At 36.2% G+C, this 23,808-nt stretch overlaps 1 protein-coding gene and 2 pseudogenes across 1 annotated transcript; 1 reads left to right on the top strand and 2 right to left on the bottom strand.

Annotated features, from left to right (window-relative positions):
- LOC120204326 lies at positions 1-9,183 on the top strand (annotated as a pseudogene).
- A 1,618-nt stretch (positions 9,184-10,801) lies between these two features.
- On the bottom strand, positions 10,802-16,028 carry LOC120204324 (annotated as a pseudogene).
- Positions 16,029-19,686: 3,658 nt separating this feature from the next.
- On the bottom strand, positions 19,687-23,808 carry LOC120204325. The gene is made up of 3 exons (XM_039204425.1): positions 23,650-23,808; positions 22,222-23,555; positions 19,687-22,128 (listed from the first exon to the last, which is right to left on the bottom strand). Exons 2-3 carry the CDS (start codon positions 23,473-23,475, stop codon positions 19,909-19,911), a joined length of 3,474 nt encoding a protein of 1,157 aa, XP_039060356.1. The 5' UTR covers positions 23,476-23,555; positions 23,650-23,808; the 3' UTR covers positions 19,687-19,908.

Genomic DNA, 23,808 nt, shown 5'->3' with positions numbered 1-23,808 from the left:
CGTAGATCCTTAAGGGCCAGTTTTAGAGAAAAATCGAAGATGGTGCTGGTTTCGGCCGTACGGGATTACGTTAATCGGATGTTACAAGACATCTCCGGCATGAAAGTTCTCATTCTTGATTCTCAAACTGTAATCTAATTTTCTGGTTTTTGATTCGTATTTACCTTCATTTTATATGAATAATTTATTACTTGTTGTTGTCTATTTTCTCATTAATTCCAAATATAAGATCACTTCAAATGGAAATATATTAGTAGCGGAAATTGTTTTGAACTTATGGTAGAAATCATCGTATTTGATAATTTTTTTTAGAATGAAGTAGTTGGAGGAGCTCTTTTCCATATTTTATAGCTGGCTTTAAGGATTTACGTATACATTGGGAAGAAAACATCCCATGATGGTAAACATGTATTAAAATGCTTGTTGATGTTTTTAACTTCTCCATCTTTCAGTTGCCGTTGGTTTAAAATTGGTGATATTATTAGTGAACTGCTCAAGGATAATCTATCTTTCCTTCTTGTTTGAAGTCCTGGTTGTAGTTTAGTCTAAGAGCTAGGATGGAAATGGAGGAGTGGACAAGAGAGGAAGGGGGATTCTACAGTTCCCATTTTTTTGCTTTGCTCTAGCATAAAAATGTAGAGAAGGAAAATGAAAAGGTGTAAAAGGAGACATGGTTCCCTCTTCTTCCCCTTTCCTTCCATCCAAACAAGTCCTAGATGCTTTTCTTCTAAGATTATGAAAGCGAGTAACAAGCCAAATTAGAATAATTGGACATTTGATAGAGATGACCTCTTTCCCTCAACAGAAATCTCAATATGTGCTGGGGTCTTTAGTGATTTTTTCTAATTCTTTTTGTATTTTACAATTTTAGTCCCAAAAGTCAATTACCACCCACATGAGCTGCCAATCAAATGATGTTTTACAATAGTTCTGTTTGCATAGCATTTTTTATGAGAATTGAATATTAGATTTTGCGGTTTTCCTTTCCCCTATTATATATGGGTTTTTCTGGGATAAGCATAACCCTTAATGCTAATAAATGAGTCTTTTGAAAGGGAAAAGATAAATGTGATCTGATTATGGGTAATTTATTCTGTTTTTTGAGTCACAGGTTAGCATTGTGAGTGTTGTTTAATCACAATCAGAGCTACTTCAGAAAGAGGTATTTTTGGTAGAATTGATAGATTCCATTTCCAAGTCAAAAGAATCTATGTCGCATCTCAAGGCGGTTTATTTCCTACGGCCTATATCGGAAAATATTCAGTATATGCGGCGTCAACTATCTAATCCTAGGTTCGGAGAGTATCACTTGTGTAAGTTCTTTGTATCTTTCAGTATTTGGTGTGGCTATAATTTTATTTTACTGTAATATGGCAAATTGTCTTGTTACCTGTCTTAGCTGTTTTTCATGTGGTCCTTTCACCTCATTGTATTTTGCAGTTTTTTCAAACATGTTGAAGGATACTCAGATTCATCTTTTAGCTGATTCAGATGAACAAGAAGTTGTCCAGCAAGTCCAGGTACGTATGATACACTATGTTATTTTTTCTTCTTCTTTTTGACCGAATTGTATAGCTTGCAGTTCTTTATCTGGCTCTTTATTTAACAGTTAGAACATTAAAACTGCAGTCCAGAATTTACGCATAGATAGGTGAATAAACTATCATATAACAATCTGCTAGAAGATGCAGAAAGAGGGCCATCTCCTGTGCATTAGTAAGATCTCCTGATGCTAAGGCCATAGATTGAAGTTGTGAGGGCACATTGCTGAATTGAATAAATTGAGGACTTATTTTCTCTAAGAGAAACTAACTTTGTATTTGTAACCTCATAAAAAGGGCCATTCTAGACTTCTAGTAGTGGTTTGATCTAATCATCTATGGGGAACCATTTTTCCTTTATGTCAATAATTATAAATGATGCATTACCGAAATTGATGGGGTTGATTTTAGTAGCCGTTATGCTAGCTTGAAGATTCTATACGTTTATAGCCAATTGACTTCTCTATATGGTGAACCCTGAGTTTCCTTTTAGTAGCAAAGTCCTCTTCATACATCGCTGTTGCTATTATTGCATTTTAGGAATGTTTCAGAGATGCCCTATACTTTTTCATCAGAATTTCAAAGGTTTTTACCCTTATATAGTTGCCACTTTGGTCTTGCAGGAGTTTTATGCCGACTTCATTGCAATCGATCCTTACCACTTCACTTTAAACATGCCCTCAAATCACTATTATATTCTCCCAGCAGTTGTGGACCCTTCTAATTTGCAGAACTTCTGTGACCGAGCTGTTGATGGTATTGGTGCGGTTTTCTTGGCGTTAAAACGAAGGCCAATTATTAGATATTCGAGGACCTCTGACATTGCAAAAAGGATTGCACATGAAGCAGCAGTAAGTAAAAGGGAAATACTAAAATGATTACAAACAGTAATGCCGACAATTGACAGGAGTTTACTAATAAAAATGCTTTAGCATGTACTCGATTTATTGTGTCATGACTCCTTCAATATTTATGCATATGTATATTACATATTTTAGAATAGTTTTAAAGTTTTTTCATGGGTAAGAAGCTTTAAGTTTGTTCCTGAAAATTGGAGTCATGAAAAGGAGCTAATTTGGTTCTTATTTTTATTTTCTGTCGTGTTCTGTGTGTCTGACAGAAACTAATGTACCAGCAAGAAAGTGGTCTTTTTGACTTCAGACGGATGGAAATGTCTCCATTGTTGCTGATAGTTGACAGAAGGGATGATCATGTGACTCCATTACTGAACCAATGGACCTATCAGGTACATGTGACTCATTCGTAGCGACTTCTTAAAGGTAAAGGATGCATCCTGTTACTTTCACATGGGTGGAAACATTTACTGAATTACTTCTTGCAGGCAATGGTTCATGAATTGATAGGTATTCAGGATAACAAAGTTGATTTGAGAAGCACTGGAAAATTCCCCAAAGATCAACAGGTTGTTTGCATGTTCTCTCTGCTAGACATTTGTTTTAATATTACCGTGGTTTATCTTTGTGTTCTCATACTTTCAGGAAGTAGTGCTTTCATCAGAACAGGATGCTTTCTTCAAAGCTAACATGTATGAAAACTTTGGAGATATCGGAATGAACATCAAGCGAATGGTGGATGATTTTCAGCAAGTTGCTAAAAGCAACCAAAATATACAGACAATAGGTTCGTATGAGACAAAATTGAATATTTCAGATTTATTAGTAATTATTTTTGTTGATTATTGCTTTATTGCCAAGTTAGATCATTAAATTATTATGCTTTCAATAATATGCAGAAGACATGGCCAAATTTGTTGACAATTACCCCGAGTACAGAAAAATGCATGGGAATGTCTGAAAGCATGTCACATTGGTAACAGAAATGAGCAAAATAGTTGAAGAGAGAAAGCTTATGTTGGTTTCAGAAACTGAGCAGGAGTTGGCTTGCAATGGGGGTCAAGTTACTGCTTTTGAGGTAGTGTACATGTGTTTGTTTTATCTATTCTTTTATTCTTTTTATGTTCCATATCTGTTTGATTCTTAAGTATATCAGGCGGTTGTACATTACAATCTATTATTCCATTAAGATACGGAAGACACTTACAAATTTAATGCTATTACAATTAGCGGTTTTGACTTTTGACATAGAAACTTGAGAACAAAGAGTACAAGAGGATGAATCTGAAATACACTAAGGGGCGAAGGACCAAGGGATTGGATCCTAGCAGTTGCATGAGGGCGTTGCGTTTGTTGTTGCTAGGGATGTTAAAAGTGCAGCTTCTTAGAATGATTTAGATTGATCAATAAAAGCTACTGTTGAAATGGATTGGTACTGCTTGTTATCATGTGAAATTGAATCTGTTTTCAAGGAGTAACATTTGGTTCAATATCTATGATTAAATAAGCCTAATTTTGTCTCTCACAGACTTCTTGTCTTAAGAAAAGGAAAGATTTAGGCAACATCCTTTTGGATTGAATTTCACGAGTCTGGCAAAAAAGTATATGGAAGAATATCTAAGCTGCAAAATTTCCCCTTACACATTAAACAATACTCTTGGAAACAAAAATTTAGAAGAAAGATATAGTATTTAATTGTAGTCAAAATAAGATGCTATTTGTTGACATGCATGATTAAGACTGCAAACCCTCAAAAGCCCCAAAAGCTGTAAGAAGGAAGTTACGAGCTCCTCTGTAATGGGGTTCACTGATAGGTTTTCGGTTTATTTTCTGTTTCTGATGTTGCATTTGGAGCTACTCAGTCATTACATCTTTGGATATAGTGGCCAATATACTAAGGAATAAAATAAATATTTACCTTGAATTTTTGTTGAAGATGATCAATAGCATCTATAATTAAACTACAGATCTACATCTAACTGATTATGATAAAAATAATATACATAGGAACAGAAACCATGGTTTATTTACAATACACATTATCCTGAAACAACTTTTGTCCTTGGTTATTGCGCATCAATATTTCTGTTAATGCTTCATTTAGTTTTTCATTTGAATCAGTAGTGGTTATCTTTAATTTACTGTTAGGGGATATAGACGATATTCCATTTGAACTATTGTGTTTTGAAGATGATCATGGAATAAAATTTTAAATTTTTATTGGAATGATACTTGTAAACACGTGGTGCACTTGAAGATCTCTGACAACCTTATTTTACATGCTTTTCTGCAGGCAGTGACGAATCTCTTAAACAATGAAAACATATCTGATATTGATCGACTTCGCCTAGTAATGTTGTATGCTTTGCGCTATGAGAAGGAGAGCCCTGTTCAATTGATGCAGCTATTTAACAAACTGCAATCTCGGTCTGCCAAGTACAAGCCCGGGGTAATATAACGAACATGCAAATTCTTTTGCTTGGGATTTCCATGTCATCCTAATTTTATTTATCATCTTTTCTTATGCACATGCATGCATGTCCATTTATAATTCTGTTTGTGGATTACCATCCTTAACCGAACTTCAATGCATGATGGTTTTTTCAACCAGACTTCTCTTTTGGCAATCTAGTTATCTGATTAAAATTTCTTTTGCTGGCATATCCGTTTTATATGTTAGGCAGTCTGTCAGTACTCTTTGGTTAATTCTGTTATGAATTTTCAGTCTTGTGTTTCTGGATTAATGATTCAGGTGGTCGGAGGGAGACCGAAACCTCTCAGCTTATCAAAGGGAGAATGAAAACCTTTAGGACTCCTTAAAAGAGAGACCAAAATCTTTTAGGGGTTTTTGATAAAATTCTGCCTCTGGGGTCTAGGAGAAATTCTGTTGCAATGTGGGAGCCAATAGTGCAGAATTTTTATAATAGGTTGTCGGGCTGGAAGGTGAATTCTCTAGCATTAGCAGGGAGGGTGGTGTTGATCAAATCTGTTTTGTGCTCTCTTCCCACTTATTTCCTATCTTTATTTCGAATTCCACTAGCGGTGTTGCAAAAATTAAACTCTATAATGGCAGCATTTTTATGGGGGGGGGGTCGAATGATAAAAGAAACATACATTGGGTGAATTGGGGTTTGGTCAGTAAGCCGAGAAGGTTGGGGGGTCTAGGGATCCCGAACTTAGCTATTCTGAATAGAGCATTGTTGGGTAAATGGGTTTGGAAGTTTGCCTCTGAAAAGGATTCTTGGTGGAAGAGAGTAGTCTGTTGTGTTAATAATTTGGACCCGAACTCCAAAAAGGTTGAGAGTTCTTTGACTGCTCGTGCCTCTTGGATATGGAGAGGAGTGATAAATAATTTCTTTTCTAATGATGGATTTGGTGTCTGCATTAGGAGTAATTTGAGGTGGAAAACTGGAAATGGCCATTCTGTGGCTTTTTGGAATGATGCTTGGTTGGGTGAAGTCCCCCTCAAAGATTTGTTCCCCAGATTGTATACTCTTTCGATGAATAAAGAGGGGAAAGTAGTGGAATTTAGGGAGAGTAATGCTGCAGGCTGGGTGTGGGATATTCAATTCAGGAGAAATCTGGTGGATTGGGAGGTCGACCAATGGTTGCATATGATTTCTTTGTTGAACAACTCCTCTTTGTCGCATGATGAGGAAGACTGTTGGATTTGGTTAGGAATGGAGAGGGCTGTTTCTCTACTAATTCATGTATCAAGAGATTCTTTGACTCGGATGGTATTGAGGGGAATCAGGATTTTTGGGACAGAAATGTTTGGGTAGGGATAGCACCTCCCCGTGTTGAAACCTTTCTATGGCAAGTAGTTCATCTGAGAATGGCGGTTAAGGAGGAATTGTTAAAGCGTGGAGTGGCTGGAATTGAAGATCCCTTATGTCCGTTGTGTGGCAGATTCGGTGAATCTGTTCCCCATCTCTTTCTGCATTGTGAGGTTGCTTGGGGACTGTGGGTCAGATTTTTGAATTTGTGGGATGTTGATTGGGTGATTCCTAGTAAACCTTTAGAGTGCATCACACAGTGGGACGAGCTTCTTCCGAATTCTATTATTTGGAAATTCATTCCAAGGGCAGTCTTGTGGACGGTTTGGAAAATTAGGAATGAAGTTATTTTTAAGAAAGGGAAGTTGGATGTGGTGTTGTTGTTCTTTATTGCTCGGTTTAGAATAGTTTCTTGGTTTAGAATAGTTTCTTGGTTTGCTGCTAGTTTTGATTCGCATATTCCTTTTGATTCTCTGGTGGGTGATTTAACACTTGCTGATTCAATGGTCAGCCACAAAGTAAGATCCAAGCCTTCGTGCTGGGTTCCTCCTCCAGTTGGGTTCATAAAGATTAATGTTGATAGAGCAATGGTGAAGGGGTGGAGTAAAGGAGGTATAGGAGGCCTGATTAGGGACAGCAGTGGTAAGTTGAGTCATTGGTTTGCTGAAAAGGTTGGGGGAGGTCCCCCGATTATGGCAGAACTTCTGGCGATTAAGAGGGGGTTGGGCTTGCTTATTGATTCAGGTGGGGTTGGTAACCAGAGGATTATTTTAGAATCTGATTCATCCAACGCGCTGAAGTGGATCAAAAATCCGGATCTAAGCACCCCTTTATTCCAACCATTGGTGAAGGAGATAGTCTCTACTATGGAAGGGTTGGACATTTCGTTAAGGCTTATCTTGAGGGCTGCTAATTGGGAAGCGGACAGATTAGCTAAGGATGGTATAGGTTGATTTGCTTTCTTAGTATTTGGGGAGTTGGTGTGTATGTTTCACTTTGTTCTGCAGTTTTTGGTTATCAGTCTTATGGTATTAGTGACTACGTTGTCCAGCTGATAGTGGTTTTTAAGTCTTATGAGTTTTGGGAAGTGTTGGTTGTTGTAAGGGCTGGCTATGTACTATTCTACTGTTTAATATAATTATAGGCGCTCTTTTCCTCCTTTCAAGGCCCTCCATGTTACTTTCATAACATGGAGGGTAAAATAAAGGGGGTTTTTACGAGGCCTCATCTTCTATCAAAAAAAAAAAGAGAGGTTACATAGTTCAATTGAAATACTCACTAAGCAAATAATTAAAAACAAAGTCTCCAACTAAAGAAAGACTTCTAATAGTATAAGATACTCATAAATACTGTCTTTAATATTTCCCTAATAAAATAATACATATTTTTCTAAAATAATAATAATATTTTCCTAAAACTAGTTAACCTAATTACTCCTAATTAACCAACCGTAACAAATTCTCTCTGATGCTGAATCAGTCAGCAATCATGTTTTAAGAATGATCTATTCTTGTCATTTGATGAGGGAAAACTGGTTGTAATTTGTTTCCAATTGTGGAACAGCTTGTCCAATTTCTCCTAAAGCAAGCCGGGGCTGATAAGCGCACTGGTGATCTTTATGGAAATCGTGATTTTCTAAATATTGCTCGCAACATGGCTCGTGGACTAAAGGTCTGATGGAAAAGGTTTTAAATATTTGCTTGCATATTGTTTCTTCATTTGCTTATAGATTAATTTCAAGTTTTTGTAACTAGGGGGTTGAGAATGTCTACACCCAGCACCAGCCTCTTCTTGTCCAAACTATGGAAAGCATAATCAAAGGACGGCTGAGAGATGTGGACTACCCGTATGTTGGAAATCATTTTCAGCAGGGCAGGTTTGTTGCTATCAGTAAAGTTTTCCAACTATTTCGAGAAAGTTCATTGTTGATCTCTGTTTACTGAACAACTGTATAGTGGATGCCCCTTGGTATTTAAGCTTGCATATTTAGTTCTTTTGCTGGCCTCATGTGAAGTTGTTGCTTGAAGATTTGAATAACCACCAACCGAGCTGAAGCACATTTGGCTTGGCTCATTTGCAGCTCTAGAACTGGCATTACCTGTTGCATCACATGATGTTAAAAATGCTCGACTGTATTCTTATAGTAGACCACTCATTTTGGGTAGAATTATGATGATTCATGACATTTTTTAGGAAAATTTTTCCTTGTTTAAGATGATTTTATTAATGATAAACACTTGCAAAGATAAAATTAATGATCATCCAGCTTAGTTGGTAAAGCACAAGGTTCTTAATCTTGAGGTCGTGGGATCGGCATTTCATAATTCGGAGGTCTCTTACGGAAGCTGCCCACAACTTAGTGTTGGGGGCAGCCTACTATCTTACCTCCCCCTTACCCCATTACATATGAGAACAAGGGACAACCATTTTTTATTGATGCTTGCTCCATCTCTATACAGGCCACAAGAGGTAATTATATTCATTGTTGGCGGAACAACATATGATGAGTCGCGTTCTATTGCCCAGCTAAATGCCAGCAATTCTGGAATTCGTTTTATACTTGGTGGAACAGCGGTTCTCAACACTAAGAGGCAGGCTTTGGATATCACCGATTCTTATACAAAAGACACGCGGGCATATCAAATAAACTAAAACAGGTTGCCTCCTGTTTTTCGATTGCTGAACTTTGCCTAACCAGAACTGGTTTGCCTTTAAAATGCAGGTTTCTGAAGGACTTAGAAGAAGCCCAGGGGATAGCTCGAATGAACGCCAATGTTGTTTAAGTCCCAATGTCAACGAGAAGCATGTAAATAAACATTTGTGGGTATTTATAAAAGGATTCGGTTTAGAGGATCGGAAGTTATGATTCGAGAAATCTGCTCATTGTGTTTAACATGAGACAGATGGTTAAAGGTTTCACCATTGCAGAGCAAAAGCGAAAAAGAAGGTAATGTTGACTAACCCTTGTATTCGTCCAAATGAAATTCTGTAATTTTGTATTAACTTTTTTTTTCTATTACCCCATCGATGCATTTAGTATTCATCCATGTATTCTGTTTTCAATTTTTTTTAATAATCTAAGGTCATTATAAGGTAATAGTATCTGTTTAAAAGACTCAACTATTTGATAATGAATGTTTATACACCTTTACAAACATGTGTTCGAACCCGAGACCTTATGGAATAACAATCATCCCTCTATCTAGCATGGTTCCATCTTAAATGCAAGAATAGTAACACTTTGAATATGACTTGCAATGTTTTGATAACATCTTCAATGGCTACTGATCCTTCCTCCTTATCTGAGGGGTCAAAAACCAAAGAACCATTATTTCTCTCTTCATTCTCTGGGTTAACAAGGGAATCAAACATAACGCATGGAAAAGAAAGAATCAAGCCGATCTGGGTGCTAGCATCAAGGCGTATAGTCGAGCAAAAAGAAGAAGAAACAATATGCAAGCAAATATATGGTTAAGGACTAATTTAAAATGAGAGTTATATTTTGGGGATTAAATTGAAATGATAAAAAATTTAAGGATCAATTTAAAATGAAAGTCATAGTTTGAGGATGTATGATGCAATTAATTCTAAATAAAATGAAGAAATATCTCTATTTAAAGAAAATGAAGAAATATCAAACGCTAATTTAAGGATTTTTTTAATTAAATATCAAGGTTAAAGGCATATATATACAACACATAATATATACACAAATTATGTAAACCATGAACTTCTATTTTTTTAATTTAATCTCTTAACTTTTAAATTACTCATATGTTAACCACTCTAATTTATTTTATTAATTTATGAGGGGATTTTGATTTTGGGTTTGTGATATAATTTTAAATTTATTTTAATTATATATTCATAAAATAATAAAAATATCATGCCACAAAAATATTAATAAAATAAATTAGAGTACTTAAAACATGAACAAATTTGAAAGTTGAATAATTAATTTTTTTTTTAAATTTTAACCAAAATAGGTGAGAGAAGATAGTTGAGTGATGAATAATGTAATTTATCCATAAAAATGTCACGTATAACAATTCCGTTAAGTTTTTAACGGCATATACTAAAATAAAACATAAACTAAATGATATGTATAATATTGAAAAAAATAAAGTTTAGGTATCAAAATGAAACAAAAGTAATAGTTTAAGTAAACATATAGTTTACCTTATATTATATATACAAGTTTTATTGATTCTTAAACTAGCCTAGAATTATATTCAATGTTTTCTCCATTGAAATAGGTTGACGAAGAGATGAATATCTTTTAAGACCGTGGGGAGCAGCTTGGAGATCTTACAAAAGGTGTTAAATTGGGCAGTGAATGTCGGGGATTGACTGAGGGGCGGGTAAAAACTGTCAAAATTAAAATTATCATGTATTTTAGATTTTTTTCTATATATTTTCAATTGAAAATGTGTTTTCGTTCCCCTAAAACTTTATAAATTCATCAATTCTTAAAATTTTAAAAGTTTACCCCTAACTTAAATTCGTCCAACTGATTTTGAACTGCCCATTCTCGCGGAAAACAGGGTAGCCTGGCTTTGATGCGTATGCATAAATTTCAGTGTTTTATGAATAAAATTGAATCATCCGTACAAAATAGGATGTTGTCTCCTTTGATTTACCATTCTATTTTATCTCTGGAAATTATTAATGGATACCAAACGTACAAGCAGAAGAGCATAACATGACCTGGTCTATGGTTTCTAGATTTCAGATTCTTAATTGAAAAAGAAGATACCATAAGAACTCAAGTTCCGATTACCTGATTCGTTAATTTTCTGTTAAAGTGCGAGTTGGGTGATGACAATGTCATTGGAACTTTATACCGACCACGGCAGAGGATCTCGATAAGGAGCAGCCCCACAATATCTAAACAGTCCTTCAATTTCCGGGCATCCTTTAGGATATGGGATTGAGCGATGGAAGGGATCACGGCCTAGTTTTTTCCTCTTAAGTGATCCCATACATCCAAATGGATCTTCTTGAAATTGAGTCCTCACCAATGCCTCACCTTTCAAAGCCGCTTCTATTGAAGTTGCTGAAGCTGGAGTGCCTCTGTAGAAGAACCGTGAGTCCGGAAACCCAATTGCAGTGCGATGCATGTGCGCAAATCTCTCTTCCTTGAAATCGTAGCTTACAACCTGATACAAATTCATTAGGGTAAGTATAGTTAAAATAAACTCAAGACACAACCTCATAAACTAACTTCCAAGGTGAATAGTAGTAAGTTCTATAAGCAGGAAAAAAAGAGACTTTTTAACCCATCTCGAAAATTACCTGTCAAAACAGGTAACTGGATGGGAACTGAAACTAGCTTTGATATCAAGTCAAAGAATGGAGAAGCAAAAATCTTAATGAAAAACCTAAACAAAAATAAAGAAAAATAAAGTATTTTGATATTTAACTGTAACCAATGGGCTTTCATAGACGTACAGATGCAGAGAAAGCTTGATTGAGCTTGGATGGCAATACAGACATTAGGGCTTTTGAGTGGTATACTCTTTGTTTATAGAGCGATAATTTATTTATGTCTCAATTTTCTGACACACTAGAGATTGTGAGACACCTTCACCATCAGCTACTTCACAAATGGGAAAAACATGCACGAAGATTTTACGCGGAGTGATGCACACTATAACTCATGCAGAAGGAAGCTTGTCTGCTGTTTCTTAGAGCAATTGAAGAAAAATTCATTGTGCTTTAGAGCTTAATTCAAGCTATTAAGTTGTAGCGGAAGACAATTTCTCAATCAAGTGAATATATATATTGTGATCTGGGCCTTGATCCAAGCCATTAAGTTGCAGCAGAAGACGGTCAAAGCAACTATCATTGAAATAAGATTTATCAACCCAACACCCAAGGCATAAAGCTTAACTTTGACTATAAGTAAACTTGGGTCCAATTATTGTTCAGTTTCCACAAAACAAGCAAGTAGTAGTTCATCTAGATTGATTTTCACATCTCTACTTTAGAAATAATGTTGCATTCTATAACTTTAAGCGCCCACATCTCAGTATCCTATTTTTTACGAGATTGGGCTCCTCCCCATTACTTTTGAATACAGCCATCATCAAACAATCAAATATCTAGGACATATCTAGAAGTTGTGTGGAAATCGTGCTGGGTTATTAAAGTTGTATTGAAAAGCATAGGACATAAGTCACAACTAGATCCTTTTTAGACACTTCAAGATGATTCCACAAATCAAAAAATTATAGAAAAAGGCAAGTTAGACATGTGTACGCATGCCCCTCTCCAATCATTTACCCTTGTGATAGACTTAATATGTTTAGCATAATTTTAGGGATTGACTTCAGAGTTGAGGAGCTGTAAATATTTATTCCTTATTTGTATAGTTGATGATTACTATAAAATCCCATTCATACTTGAGGGATTACCAAGATGAATTTTCAGAAACATAATTCTTCTATTTCTCTTTTCCCTTTTTTTCTTTCTTCTTCCTTGTTCTTTCACGGCAGCAACCTGCAATCTTTCTCTTCCCTTCAACATTCTTCTTCTCGATTTACAATTACTTTGATTGTCTCATGTTGGAACTTGAATGGACATAAATATGAAAGCAGAAAATCTGATACGCTTGGAGAACTAAACAAATTATTCTATCACTGCTGGAATCCTACTTATCTGGCTGATATTTTAGGTGTTCAATGACTTTATCAATGGAATTGAACATTACTGTTATGCTTATTCTGTTCTAAAAGTAGGAAGATTAGCACAACGATGACAAAAAACATTAATTAATTAATTTCCAGGTATTTTCTCATCATATCTAGACATGCTGAAGGGGAGAAGTTGTGTGTGTGTGTTTTGTGGTGGGGGGGGGGGTAAAAGTAAGAAAGACCAACAAATATAGAATGCTTACAGTTATGTTGTGTGGGTATGTCCCAGTAAGCTCTCGAAACCGACAAACACTAAAGAGAATATTCTCAAAGCTATCTCTTGCATGCTCCTCTGTTAGTGCTCTCCACTTAACATTTTCTTCCTTCCCTGAAAAGAAATAAAATTTAATAACAATGAGACTCAGATGATCAAAAGTCTTCATGCTCTGGAAAAAAAATCAGGGAACAATGTTGGACAAGAAGCAAACTCATAGAACTCGACTAGGGAGTAGAACTGCAAGGAATTCATTATTTATCGATCAAAAGATCAAAGCAGTTTTTCGGAGCAAAAGGGACATTTAAACTTTCCTTGAGACATATTCATGAGCATGGAAAAATAATCAAGAACAACAAGTTGACAAAGGCAATCCATAATTACATCTATAATACAAATATAGTAGGTGTTCCTTATTTTGAACTCTGTACACCGGAAAAGTCATTCCACTTTAGAAGCAAAATAAGACTTGAAAGATCAAGATTGCGCTACATGCTTCATTTCCAACTTTTAGTGATAAGAGGAGTCAGGAAAGAATACAACTCCTTTTCAAAGTTCTTACTCATTTCTACTCTTGATTAGACTTTTTTGTTCATGTATTTTAACCTAGTAAACCAACCCAGAAAAACCTTACCCCAAGTCCCAAACTAGGCTAACTTTGCTTAAGCCATTAGATAGGAGATAAGGAATCGTAATTCCTAATTATTTGGTTTTCCAAGCAGATTCTAATGTCATCTCTAATCTCTTCAGTCTGTTTTACTCTCTTCTGACTCTAACAAGATTTTTATCTCATCCATTAGGCAGGATATCCTTTAGTCTACCTTTAGTCTTCTTCAATATGATAACTCTCTTCTCTCAAAACTAGTAAGATCAGGTTAGACTCCTGTCTACTTTAATCATCTTTTTTGTAAGATGATTGGACGCCAGAGGCTTGATTTTTTTTGTTTAAGGCTCTCCACTCTACAACAGGCAGCTTTGAACTTTTTTTTAATTTTTTATTTCTTGAACTCTTTAATCTTTATATGCGCCTGAAGCTTTAAACATTTGAAATATTTGGCCACAAAAGAAGTTCTAAGAGATAACTTAATCTATTACATTCCAGAAAATGATAAGAAAATGAGCCTACACTTGATTTGAACTTACATTAAGTTTGGATAGTAATTTCTATATTTATATGATGAGCTTGGATTATGGTACTTCCAGAATCCAGACAAGTAAGCATGACATGAATTATGGTAAGTTATAAGCTGGTTTTACAGTAAACTTGTGTTTCCTGATGAGTAAGTTTGACTTGATTATGAACTTGCAATAAGAACCGGATGTAGCAAAAAAAAAAAAAACTACTGCAACATTCAAAATGTTCAATGGTTGAACCAAAAACCGGATGTCTGATCAGTTCAATCTCCAGTTTTATTTTTATTCCATGCTTCAAAAAAGAAGAAGAAGAAGAAGCCAGATTGTTGTTAAAGTGTCTAACTTCCAACATATCCATTGCAAATTTAGAGCCTCCTGGACATTTTTTAAGTAGCTATGCTACTTCAAACATGCTATTGGGTTTACGTCTCACTCCTAAACAGCTATATCTAATGGTACAACCAGCATTAACAACAAAAATGAAAAGCAACATCAACTTGTTCACCAAATTTTCAACCACAACATAAGAAAGAAGCATACACATCCAAATGAGAATATATAAGGTAGGATGATAAGTTCCCTAGATTAAACCTCAAACCTACATCTATAAGAGTTCACAAGCGAATTGCTCCCCTGAGAATTTGATTTCTTAATCAGTTTCCAGGCAAGTACGATGGCCATTCTTTAAGAGTGAAATGAAACTATATACACTGGTATGTCTTATTAACTGAGTTCAGCGCTACTCGTGTACAATTAGTATTATTACTGGTGCACCCAAACAAAGAGTTTTGTCTGCCCAAAATTCTCCTAGTTGATAATATCTGGTGGAAAAGACCCCTTGATAATTGCAAAAATGAAAGTTCCCTAGAAGGTTTAGATTTGGAGTTAAAGAATCATGAACTTATCTGAACTAGAGATAAAATTACAGGATGTCATTACCAGGTAAATAATCAGAATAACTATTATATATTGTCAAGTTTACATCTCCTCCTTTTAACGCCAGCGAAATTTGGGGAAAAAACGAAAGACATCATAGTATAAAATTAGGCAAATAAAATTACTGAATAAGTAAACATACCAAACCATCCTTTGGATTCAGCAACTGTCCAGTAACTCTGTGCCTCACTCCGAGGACCAGCATCTTTGCGAGTCTCTCCACCGCTAAACAGAAGCAAGGCCTCATCATCCTGTGAGGTGCTTTCTATCCCTTCCTTTATGTGAGCTACAAAGGTTGCAGCCTGGCCTGGATTCTTCTGATAAGACTCTAAAAACCAAGAATCCTCCTTATCAACTTTTTCACAACTATTACTAGTATAAACCGAATGCCCAGCAACCATTACAAGATTCTTAAGCTTGGCAAATGGATAATTATCACCAAAACCATTATCAAGTTTCTTATAATTACTCATCACCTTAGAGTGGTGCTCGTATAGAGATAAAACTACGAGGAATGTAACACCAAATGCCAAGGAAAATAGAGAAAACAAAGAGTGGGTGCCGCTTGTAATAGTAATGAAGCTGGTTACCCCAGGACTTGATCATTCTAACAAGGTAAAATGATGATTTTCTACTCCTGGCTCTTTTAGTAGTTCCTGATTCTAAATCAAAGCCACCCCGTGGATATGCATTGAAGGATTTAGGACTGCTTGTCCCAAATGAAAAATTATTCATGATAATTCAAATCCAGCTGAAAAGCATCGAGATTATGCAAATTAACCATTCCCAGATACGCAATCGGATGGACTGACAAATTAGGATAATAACTTGTGATTCAAATCCACAAAACTAAGCATAAACAGATGTTGATCATCAAAGTTGCAGTTCTTTTTTCGCAGCATAGGAATGTAGAAATGGATTTGTAAAGCAGATAAACAAAATGGGTTGGTTCTCCTTGAATTCTAAGAGTGAACTCACCAAAATTCTGGTAGGAGAATGTGAATGATGTAGATTAGAGTGAACATGGAATGAGAGTAGTAGTTAATATGTTCCAGGGAGATGGCTAAAAAGATTAGAAAATCAGATCCAGAATTTCAGAGATCTACAGATTATTTCGGAGCTTGGAACGTTGAAATCAAGCAAAGTCTTCTATCAACAAAAAAAGAAAAGAAAAAGCAAAGTCAGATCAGATGATTACCTTTTTCAGGCTCAAAAAATCCAGAAAGCTAAACAATAGCAGCCCAATTTTGATGTTTGGGTATCCAACTTGCCAACCAAATAAAAAATAATTAGGACCATTTGGTCGGCGGAAAAAATACTAAAAGAATATTTTTTTTAATAACAATAGGCATAATGTCATAAATTAGCCCTAATGTTTATAAAAAATATCATTTTGCTCCATATTCTATTTTTTTGGAGCATTTTGGCCTCCTAAAATTTAATTTTTGGGCAAAAAGACCCCTAACATTTGACATAATAATCACTTTGTCCCTTATTATTTTTTCTAGGGCATTTTAGCCCTTAACGTTTCGTTTTAAGTTAAAAAAATGCTCTTGTTTTAGAATGTTAATCGTGTGTTATCTAAGAAATTTCGTCTATAGAGGGAGTTTTTTGCCCCAAAGTGAAAAATTGGGAGTGAAAATGCTCCCAGAAAAAGAATAGGGGCCATAATGACCATTTTAATAAACAGTGGAGGCTATTTTTGGCATTATTCAGCTTTTATCATTTTAAATTATGAAAATGAAATTGAAAAATATGTTGTAAAAAGAGAACATAGCCCTCTATAAAAAGCTCTAATCTTATGTAAAAGGTGACAACTTAATTAGGCCTGTAAACGAACCGAACGCACACAAACGGATGTATGTTCATGTTCGTTCATTTAATAAATAAGCGAACATAAACGAACACGAACATAAACGAACAAATTTTTTTTTGTTCATGTTCGTTCATTAAGGAATATAACTTGTTCATGTTCGTTCATTTAATAAATAAACGAACATAAACGAACACAAACATAAACGAACACGAACATAAATGAACACGAACATAAACGTTGGAGACCCTACCTTCCATTGTTCTTTCATGAAAAATAGTCGACAATGCAAATCAACCAAATCTACAGTGATAATAGCGTAAGAGCTGATTAGTAGTGATGAAATGTTTAAAGATATCAGATATTTCGATCAATCTTTTAAAGATATTAAATGATTCACACAACTTTAGAGTTAATTTGTTCAAACACGACAAAAACATACATAAATCATAAGTAAACTATATGAATATAATAAAGTCTTAAAGTTAATTTGTTCAACAAAACAATCTTCTTGAAATCCAAACAACTTCAATAATATTCGTAACATATTCAACTTGCATTCATGATCAGTCGTTAATTCATCATCCATCCTGATCAAAATCAAACAAATAAAATTATATTAAATTAAAGGAGTTATAACAAAAGATGAAAAATATACTAAATTAGCGAGGTTATACCAATTCATTCATCCTCATTTTCAAGGAATCTCAACATGTATGATATCTTCGTTTTGCTACAACAAATCAAAAAACCAAAAATATATTAGTCATTGTAAAACCAAATTCAATAAAACTTAAAACATAAAAATACCTTGTTTTTATTTTTCTCCAACCCATAGTATTGACGATACCAATCAGCTCCACAAACAAGCATATCTACCATCTTAGTTCCTAAAGAGGATCGATGCGGATCAATATCCCTCCCACCAGCACTGAAAGTAGATTCAGAAGCAACAGTAGTGACCGGAATTGCCAATATGTCAACAACCATTTTTGACAAAATGTTAAATTTAATATTGTTCTCCTTCCACCATCCCAGTCCACAATCTTCATCTTTCCCAAGCCCCAAACCTTCCTACCATGCGAGTCCCTCATCTTCCTTATGCCTGAGTCTGACTCGTTTCAATTCAAATACCTCGACTCACCTCCTTCCATTCCTCCGCAACATTGCAGCCATATCCAGCAGCGCTCCACTGACCTCGCCACTTTTTTCCCCCACTAGAGGATATAAGCGCAAATCTGACTGGGACTCCCTAAGGGCAACTCTAATGCGAATGACTGGGCAACGAGGGGTGGGCTGGAGAAGACTGACTGGTCGAATGCACCGTTCATAGCGGCGTACAAGGGGTTCCACACCATTCAAGATGCCACAAAAAATCCCTAAATTCACACCCCAAAATTAACAGACCAAAAAAAATTCAAATTATTTACCTTATGAAATCACGTTCAAGAAGGGAAAGAGATGAAGCTCTGTCGAATCGTTGTAGTTGAAGACTTGAAGCTACGTCGAATCGTTGCATAAATGAAAATTGTGGAGGGTGGGGAGAGTTGAGAATCAAGAACAGCTGAATGACGGGTTGGAGAAGAGTTGAGAAAATATTATTTTTAGATTTAGGGTTTTTTGTATTACCGCTTAATCAGGCTGTAAAATTGGGTTAATTATGAAGTTGGTCATCAAAATATCATATTAATTAATATTTTTAAGATACATACAAATTGGTCACCAAAATTGATTTAAGAATATTAGGTTAAACATAAATGAACGCACATAAACGAACATAACTAAACGCATATAAACGAACATAACCGAATGTTCACGAACGTAAATGAATGAACGAGACCTATGTTCATGTTCGTTCATTTAATTAAACGAACACAAAATCTTGTTCATGTTCGTTCATTTAATAAATAAACGCACATAAACGAACTTCCCGCCGCACGGTTCATTAACGGTTCGCTGAACGTTCAGTTCATTTATAGGCCTAAACTTAATCTTCCATTCTAAATTAAGAATACAATTTCTTTTGTTTTAATTTCAAATTTTATTCCGTTTTTATCTTTTAAAGTATATATTAGAGATATATAATTTTAGTCGTTTATATGTACTTATCCAACGATCCTAAAGCATTGGAGTTATTCTCCAACATGACTTATTAGCTTGTGTGTTCATATCTTTCAGAAAAAAAACTTCAATACAACACCTGGTAAATAATTTCAATACCAATCCTTTGCAAAACCATATGCATGAAAGCTAACTATTAAGATAAAGAGAACTTAGGTTCATGTAATTCTCACAAGAAAATCTCATAGGGTTTAGGATTGAAGTCTCATTCCTGCAATTTGTAGAGGCATTTAATCATCTATGATCTTCTGTGATTTAATGGTAGGTGGTGGATTGATCTTCTTTAAGGCCTGATAATGGTATCCAAGTCCTAATCATGCAATAATGCATTAAAACATCAGTCTTTATTGTTTCCTCATTAAATACACAGATTAATTACATTCTAGGAGATAATCCGAGGAAGATGAACTATTTTTGGCTTCGGGGATCGGTATCCAACACAAGTTCACCGCCGGAGTGCATCCATTCCTTGAAATGCATAGATATCCCTTAAAAAACATGAAAATGACATCACAAATCCAACTAAAGGCCATTAAAATTGTCAACTCATATCGGAAAAATATTTACATATGCAAATAAACATCAAAACAGAAGGGGCAAGATAAGCCCTGATGCAGATCATATGAGAATTCAAATCATCATCACTGCAAGTTTGCAACTGAAAATCAAAATGAAATGCATTAGTTCACCATCTGAAAGACATAAATATCAGTTATGGCCAAAACAAAATGGCTACTGGTAAAGGCCATGCAAGATATCCGGAAGGGGGGCAAAATCAATTAAGTTTCCACCGAGTTTTTCCCGTTTTCTCCCATGGAGCATACTCAGAGAATCTCCTGGTTACACTGAGAAGAGAGAATAGCAGTTCCGTCTAAACTAGTAATACCGGTAATGACAGAGGGATCAAGCTCCCAATATCCTCTCCAGTGACTATGGTCTTCTGTGTGCAGGAAAGCTGGAATCTGATGAGAAAATCTGGCAAATTCAGTCTCCAGAATCACATGAACATCGGCAGTAGATCTTTGACTTCTTGGAGCCCTATAAAGTGATTTAGGTCTGTTTACGCATGAGAGAACCATAACTTTCTTGCTCTTTTCATTATCTTCCAATACTTCCACAATGTCACAATCAACTTTACCCAAGTCTGAATCCGCATGGTTCAGACTCTTATATATTGCCCAAACCTCCCCCTTTCTAGGGTAAATTTTGTATTTGTTCTTCCCTATGGGCTCAGCTCTTACTTGATGTGAGACATCATTACAGGAGACAATTTTAGTTTGACCATTTTTAACTTTGAATATCCCGCAACAAATGGGCAGTTTCAAGTCTTTGGGTCTTGAGCACACCTCCAGCAGTGCTACATGCAATTTGCAATCAGGAGTAGCTTTGATCTTTTTAACTTGCACGTAGTCCTTTGGCATTCCATCCCCACAATACAATGCCCATATCTGATCAACTGCAAACTTGTCCACGGATTTCTCCCCCTTAAAATCGTAGCACTCTAAATTTGAAGTTTTCCGTGCTGGAGATGTCAGTGTAGAGACACTAGAGCTTTTAGTAAAATCAACTGTACTATCATCCCTCTCGTGTAGACGCATCTTTCCAACAGGCGGATTCAAGGAAATTATTCCTTCTGTATTACCAAAACTGCCAGGCTTTTCATTTTTGTTGGAAACTGAATGTTTCTTGTCATCTTCCCCAGTGTCATGTTGAATTGCATTTACTTGACTGCTTCTGCTCAAGTCTCTCGGTGACTTACGAGGTTTTAGGCAATCTGTAGAGAGATAAATTTTCTCACTCTTTTTTAGGGTGCTCGTCTTCTCAATAGCATCATCTGAAATAAAACTTCCTTTGGGCTGAGTCAAGTTGCAATCACGTATAGCTTCAAAACTATCATCCTCATTCTTATAATGAACTGCATCAACTTGACCATGATCTTCAAGCATACAACGTGATCCCCTTGTAGATATTCTGGATGCAGAGGCTTCTTTTTTATTGTTACCCTTCTGATTATTTACAAAAGTTAGATTACTCTCTGAATCTATTGTAGCTTTTGCTTGATTGCGAGGATGAATAGGACCGGAACAATTTTCGGCATTGTGATTACCCAGCTTCATATCATTAGAATCAACCAGCTCAAAAAGGTAGGTAGGAAGAGCAGCGGGATCTAACTCAAAAGATCCCATGGGAATACCTGCTCTTTCGTTGCCAGTCATTCTGAGTGAGGGAACTCGATGTGAAAATCTATAAAGCTCACATGATGATATATGAAATGAGACAACCCCATCATGTTCAGCTTGTTGGAAAATACTGACAAACCCTTTCACTTTACACAGATGGGCAACCTCAATGCCAGCTTCCTCATCAAAATCAGCAAGAACCTCAACAAAATCATATTCATATGGTGGTTTATGCTTTTCTGGCTCTGAAACCCATTTAACATTCCAATCTTTGAAGAGAGCCCAAGTTTCCCCTTTTTGAGGATAAACAAAAAAGCATTTTCTGGAACATTTTATGGGGTCTATCTGATGGGAGAACATTAGACGATCTACACATGTCTCTGATGACCCATTGCAGTACTTGCCACAAGAAACAGGCAGATCCAGATCGACCCAGTTCTGCTGATTTTCCTCGTCCGGGTCAGACTCTAGCCAAGTAATTTGTAGCTTGAAGCCAGGAACATACACCTTCTTCACCCGTGCATAAAATCTTGGCATGCCATCCAATGTGTCATATATAGCCCAGACTTGATTAACGGCAAAACAGTCCTCCGCCCTGTACTTTTCAAAATCAGTGAACTCCGGATCAGGATATTCAAGTTCCCGAGATGAATTCACATCTCTACTTGACTCAAAACTGCTATCAAACTGGTGCACCTTATTGTTATCAAGTATAACAGTTTCCTCTTCCTTCCCTTTAGAATCTCCAATTTTCCTTTTCTTGATCAGGACATCATCTTCAGGAGGGGCATTTGCTTTCTGTTCGCCTTCTTTCTTACATACATCTGCAGCAGTGTAACCACCAGAGTTATCCTTTTTCATTACCTCATCTTCAGGAGGGGCATTTGCTTTCTGTTCGCCTTCTTTCTTACATACATCTGCAGCAGTGTAACCACCAGAGTTATCCTTTTTCATTACCTCATCATCCAACTTTTCCTCATTAGCTTTGGGTGGTGGCATTACCTTAGATTTTTTATAAGGGCTTTCAAAATCATCATCATCCGCCAACTTTTCCTCATAAGAAACAGGTTGTTTTTGCCGTGAAGATCTCCTAGGAGGATTGCCTCCACTCACTTCTGAGTTTGCCCCAGTACTATTATTGCAATCTTCCTTACTAACCACATTTTCAACTTTGATTCCACCACCAGTTTCACAACTTTCATCAGACTGCTCTACTGACTTTCTCCTCTTCTTCCTGGCATTTCTTGAAGTTCCTGATTCGTTGGGCTTCGCCACAGTGGGCTCAGGCATTTCAACACCTTTCTTTCTATCTCTCATGTTTGAAAACTCATCTTTCTGAGCTGTAAAACCCTCCTTAGACTGGTTCATTTTAACACCTACTTTCTCTTGTTTCTTAGAATCACCAACCTGATAGCTTCCTGCCTTTGGAATAGGAGCAGACCCAGCAAAGTTATGCTGAAAGTGGACACCAGAAGGCTTGCCACTATTGTGTTGCGAAAATGAGTTACAAGGGTTCTGACTGGAGAACTGACTCCATGGGTATCCCTGAGGACCCAAGTCGTGGGCAATGAAGATACATCTACATGAAAGGCAAGGTAACATCCTGTTCACAAAATCTTTGTTAAACTGGAACTTGAAACCACAAGCACTGCAGCTGGTCCAAAATGTTAGATGTTGTGCCTGCTGATAGGAATTTGATGCTGTGAACTTTGAATAACCATTCTTGTAGTTGTTAGTAAAATCAGACTGACTGTTGCCAGTGGAGGCCTTATTTGAAGGGTGAGAAGTTGGCTTTGGTATAGTTTTCACCGAGACTCTACACTTCAAATCATATTGAGAACGTGTCTTTTGGTCTGTAAGTACCCTGTTTGCTTCCCCAATCAGCTTAAAAGCAGCCTCAGCACCAGGAAATTTATTCTTGTCTGGATGAAGCAATAATGCGAGCTTTCTAAACTGCTTCTTGATTGAACTCTCGTCAGCCGACTGTTCAGTTTGAAGAATCCCGTACAAATCCTTTTCTGACCCGTGTATGTTGTGTTTAGCACAATAGTGAACATTACATACTGCCAACAATTGTGATATGTTGTCAAGTTCAGGGAACAATTTCTGGGCCTTCAGTGCAAACTTCTTTGCACCCTCAAAATCACCATTTTGCATCTTCTGTTCAGCTATTCCCTTTGCTCTGATAGCCTCCTCTTTGTTACATTCCATGGCTGATAGCGCTTCAAGATTAAACAATCGGATTTCAGACTCTATTTATCCTTTGTCTACTATCATACAAAATATTCAACCTGCACCAATGCAACCAAACAACTTTGGTCAAATATATCCAATAACTCTCCAGAAAAAAACCTAAAGTTCAAACAATTCACACCCGACACCCACCATTATAGCAGCAATCACCAAAAGATCAGCAGCTAGCCTCAGCAGTCAATACATCCAGTTTTAAATGAGATGCAACGAACGGCCTTCAGCACCAAACAGTTCCTAGCAGCCGGACTCAAATAAAATCCCAATGTTCACAGAAGCTAAGAACTCAAACCG

The sequence above is a fragment of the Hibiscus syriacus genome, unplaced genomic scaffold, assembly GCF_006381635.1.
Source record: "Hibiscus syriacus cultivar Baekdansim isolate YM2019G1 unplaced genomic scaffold, ASM638163v2 tig00010803_pilon, whole genome shotgun sequence".
Lineage (NCBI taxonomy): Eukaryota > Viridiplantae > Streptophyta > Magnoliopsida > Malvales > Malvaceae > Hibiscus > Hibiscus syriacus.
The sequence above is the reverse complement of the archived record's forward strand: the minus strand, read 5'-3'. Positions and strand labels throughout refer to the sequence as shown.

What these genes read in the sequence shown, in the direction of transcription:
- LOC120204325 (XM_039204425.1), bottom strand. Translation starts at nt 23,475, where the DNA reads ATGGAATGTAACAAAGAGGAGGCTATCAGAGCAAAGGGAATAGCTGAA. An exon ending in AGGAAAAGTTGGATGATGAG is followed by an intron (nt 22,129 to 22,221) that starts GTAATGAAAAAG and finishes CCTGAAGATGAG; the next exon opens with GTAATGAAAAAGGATAACTC.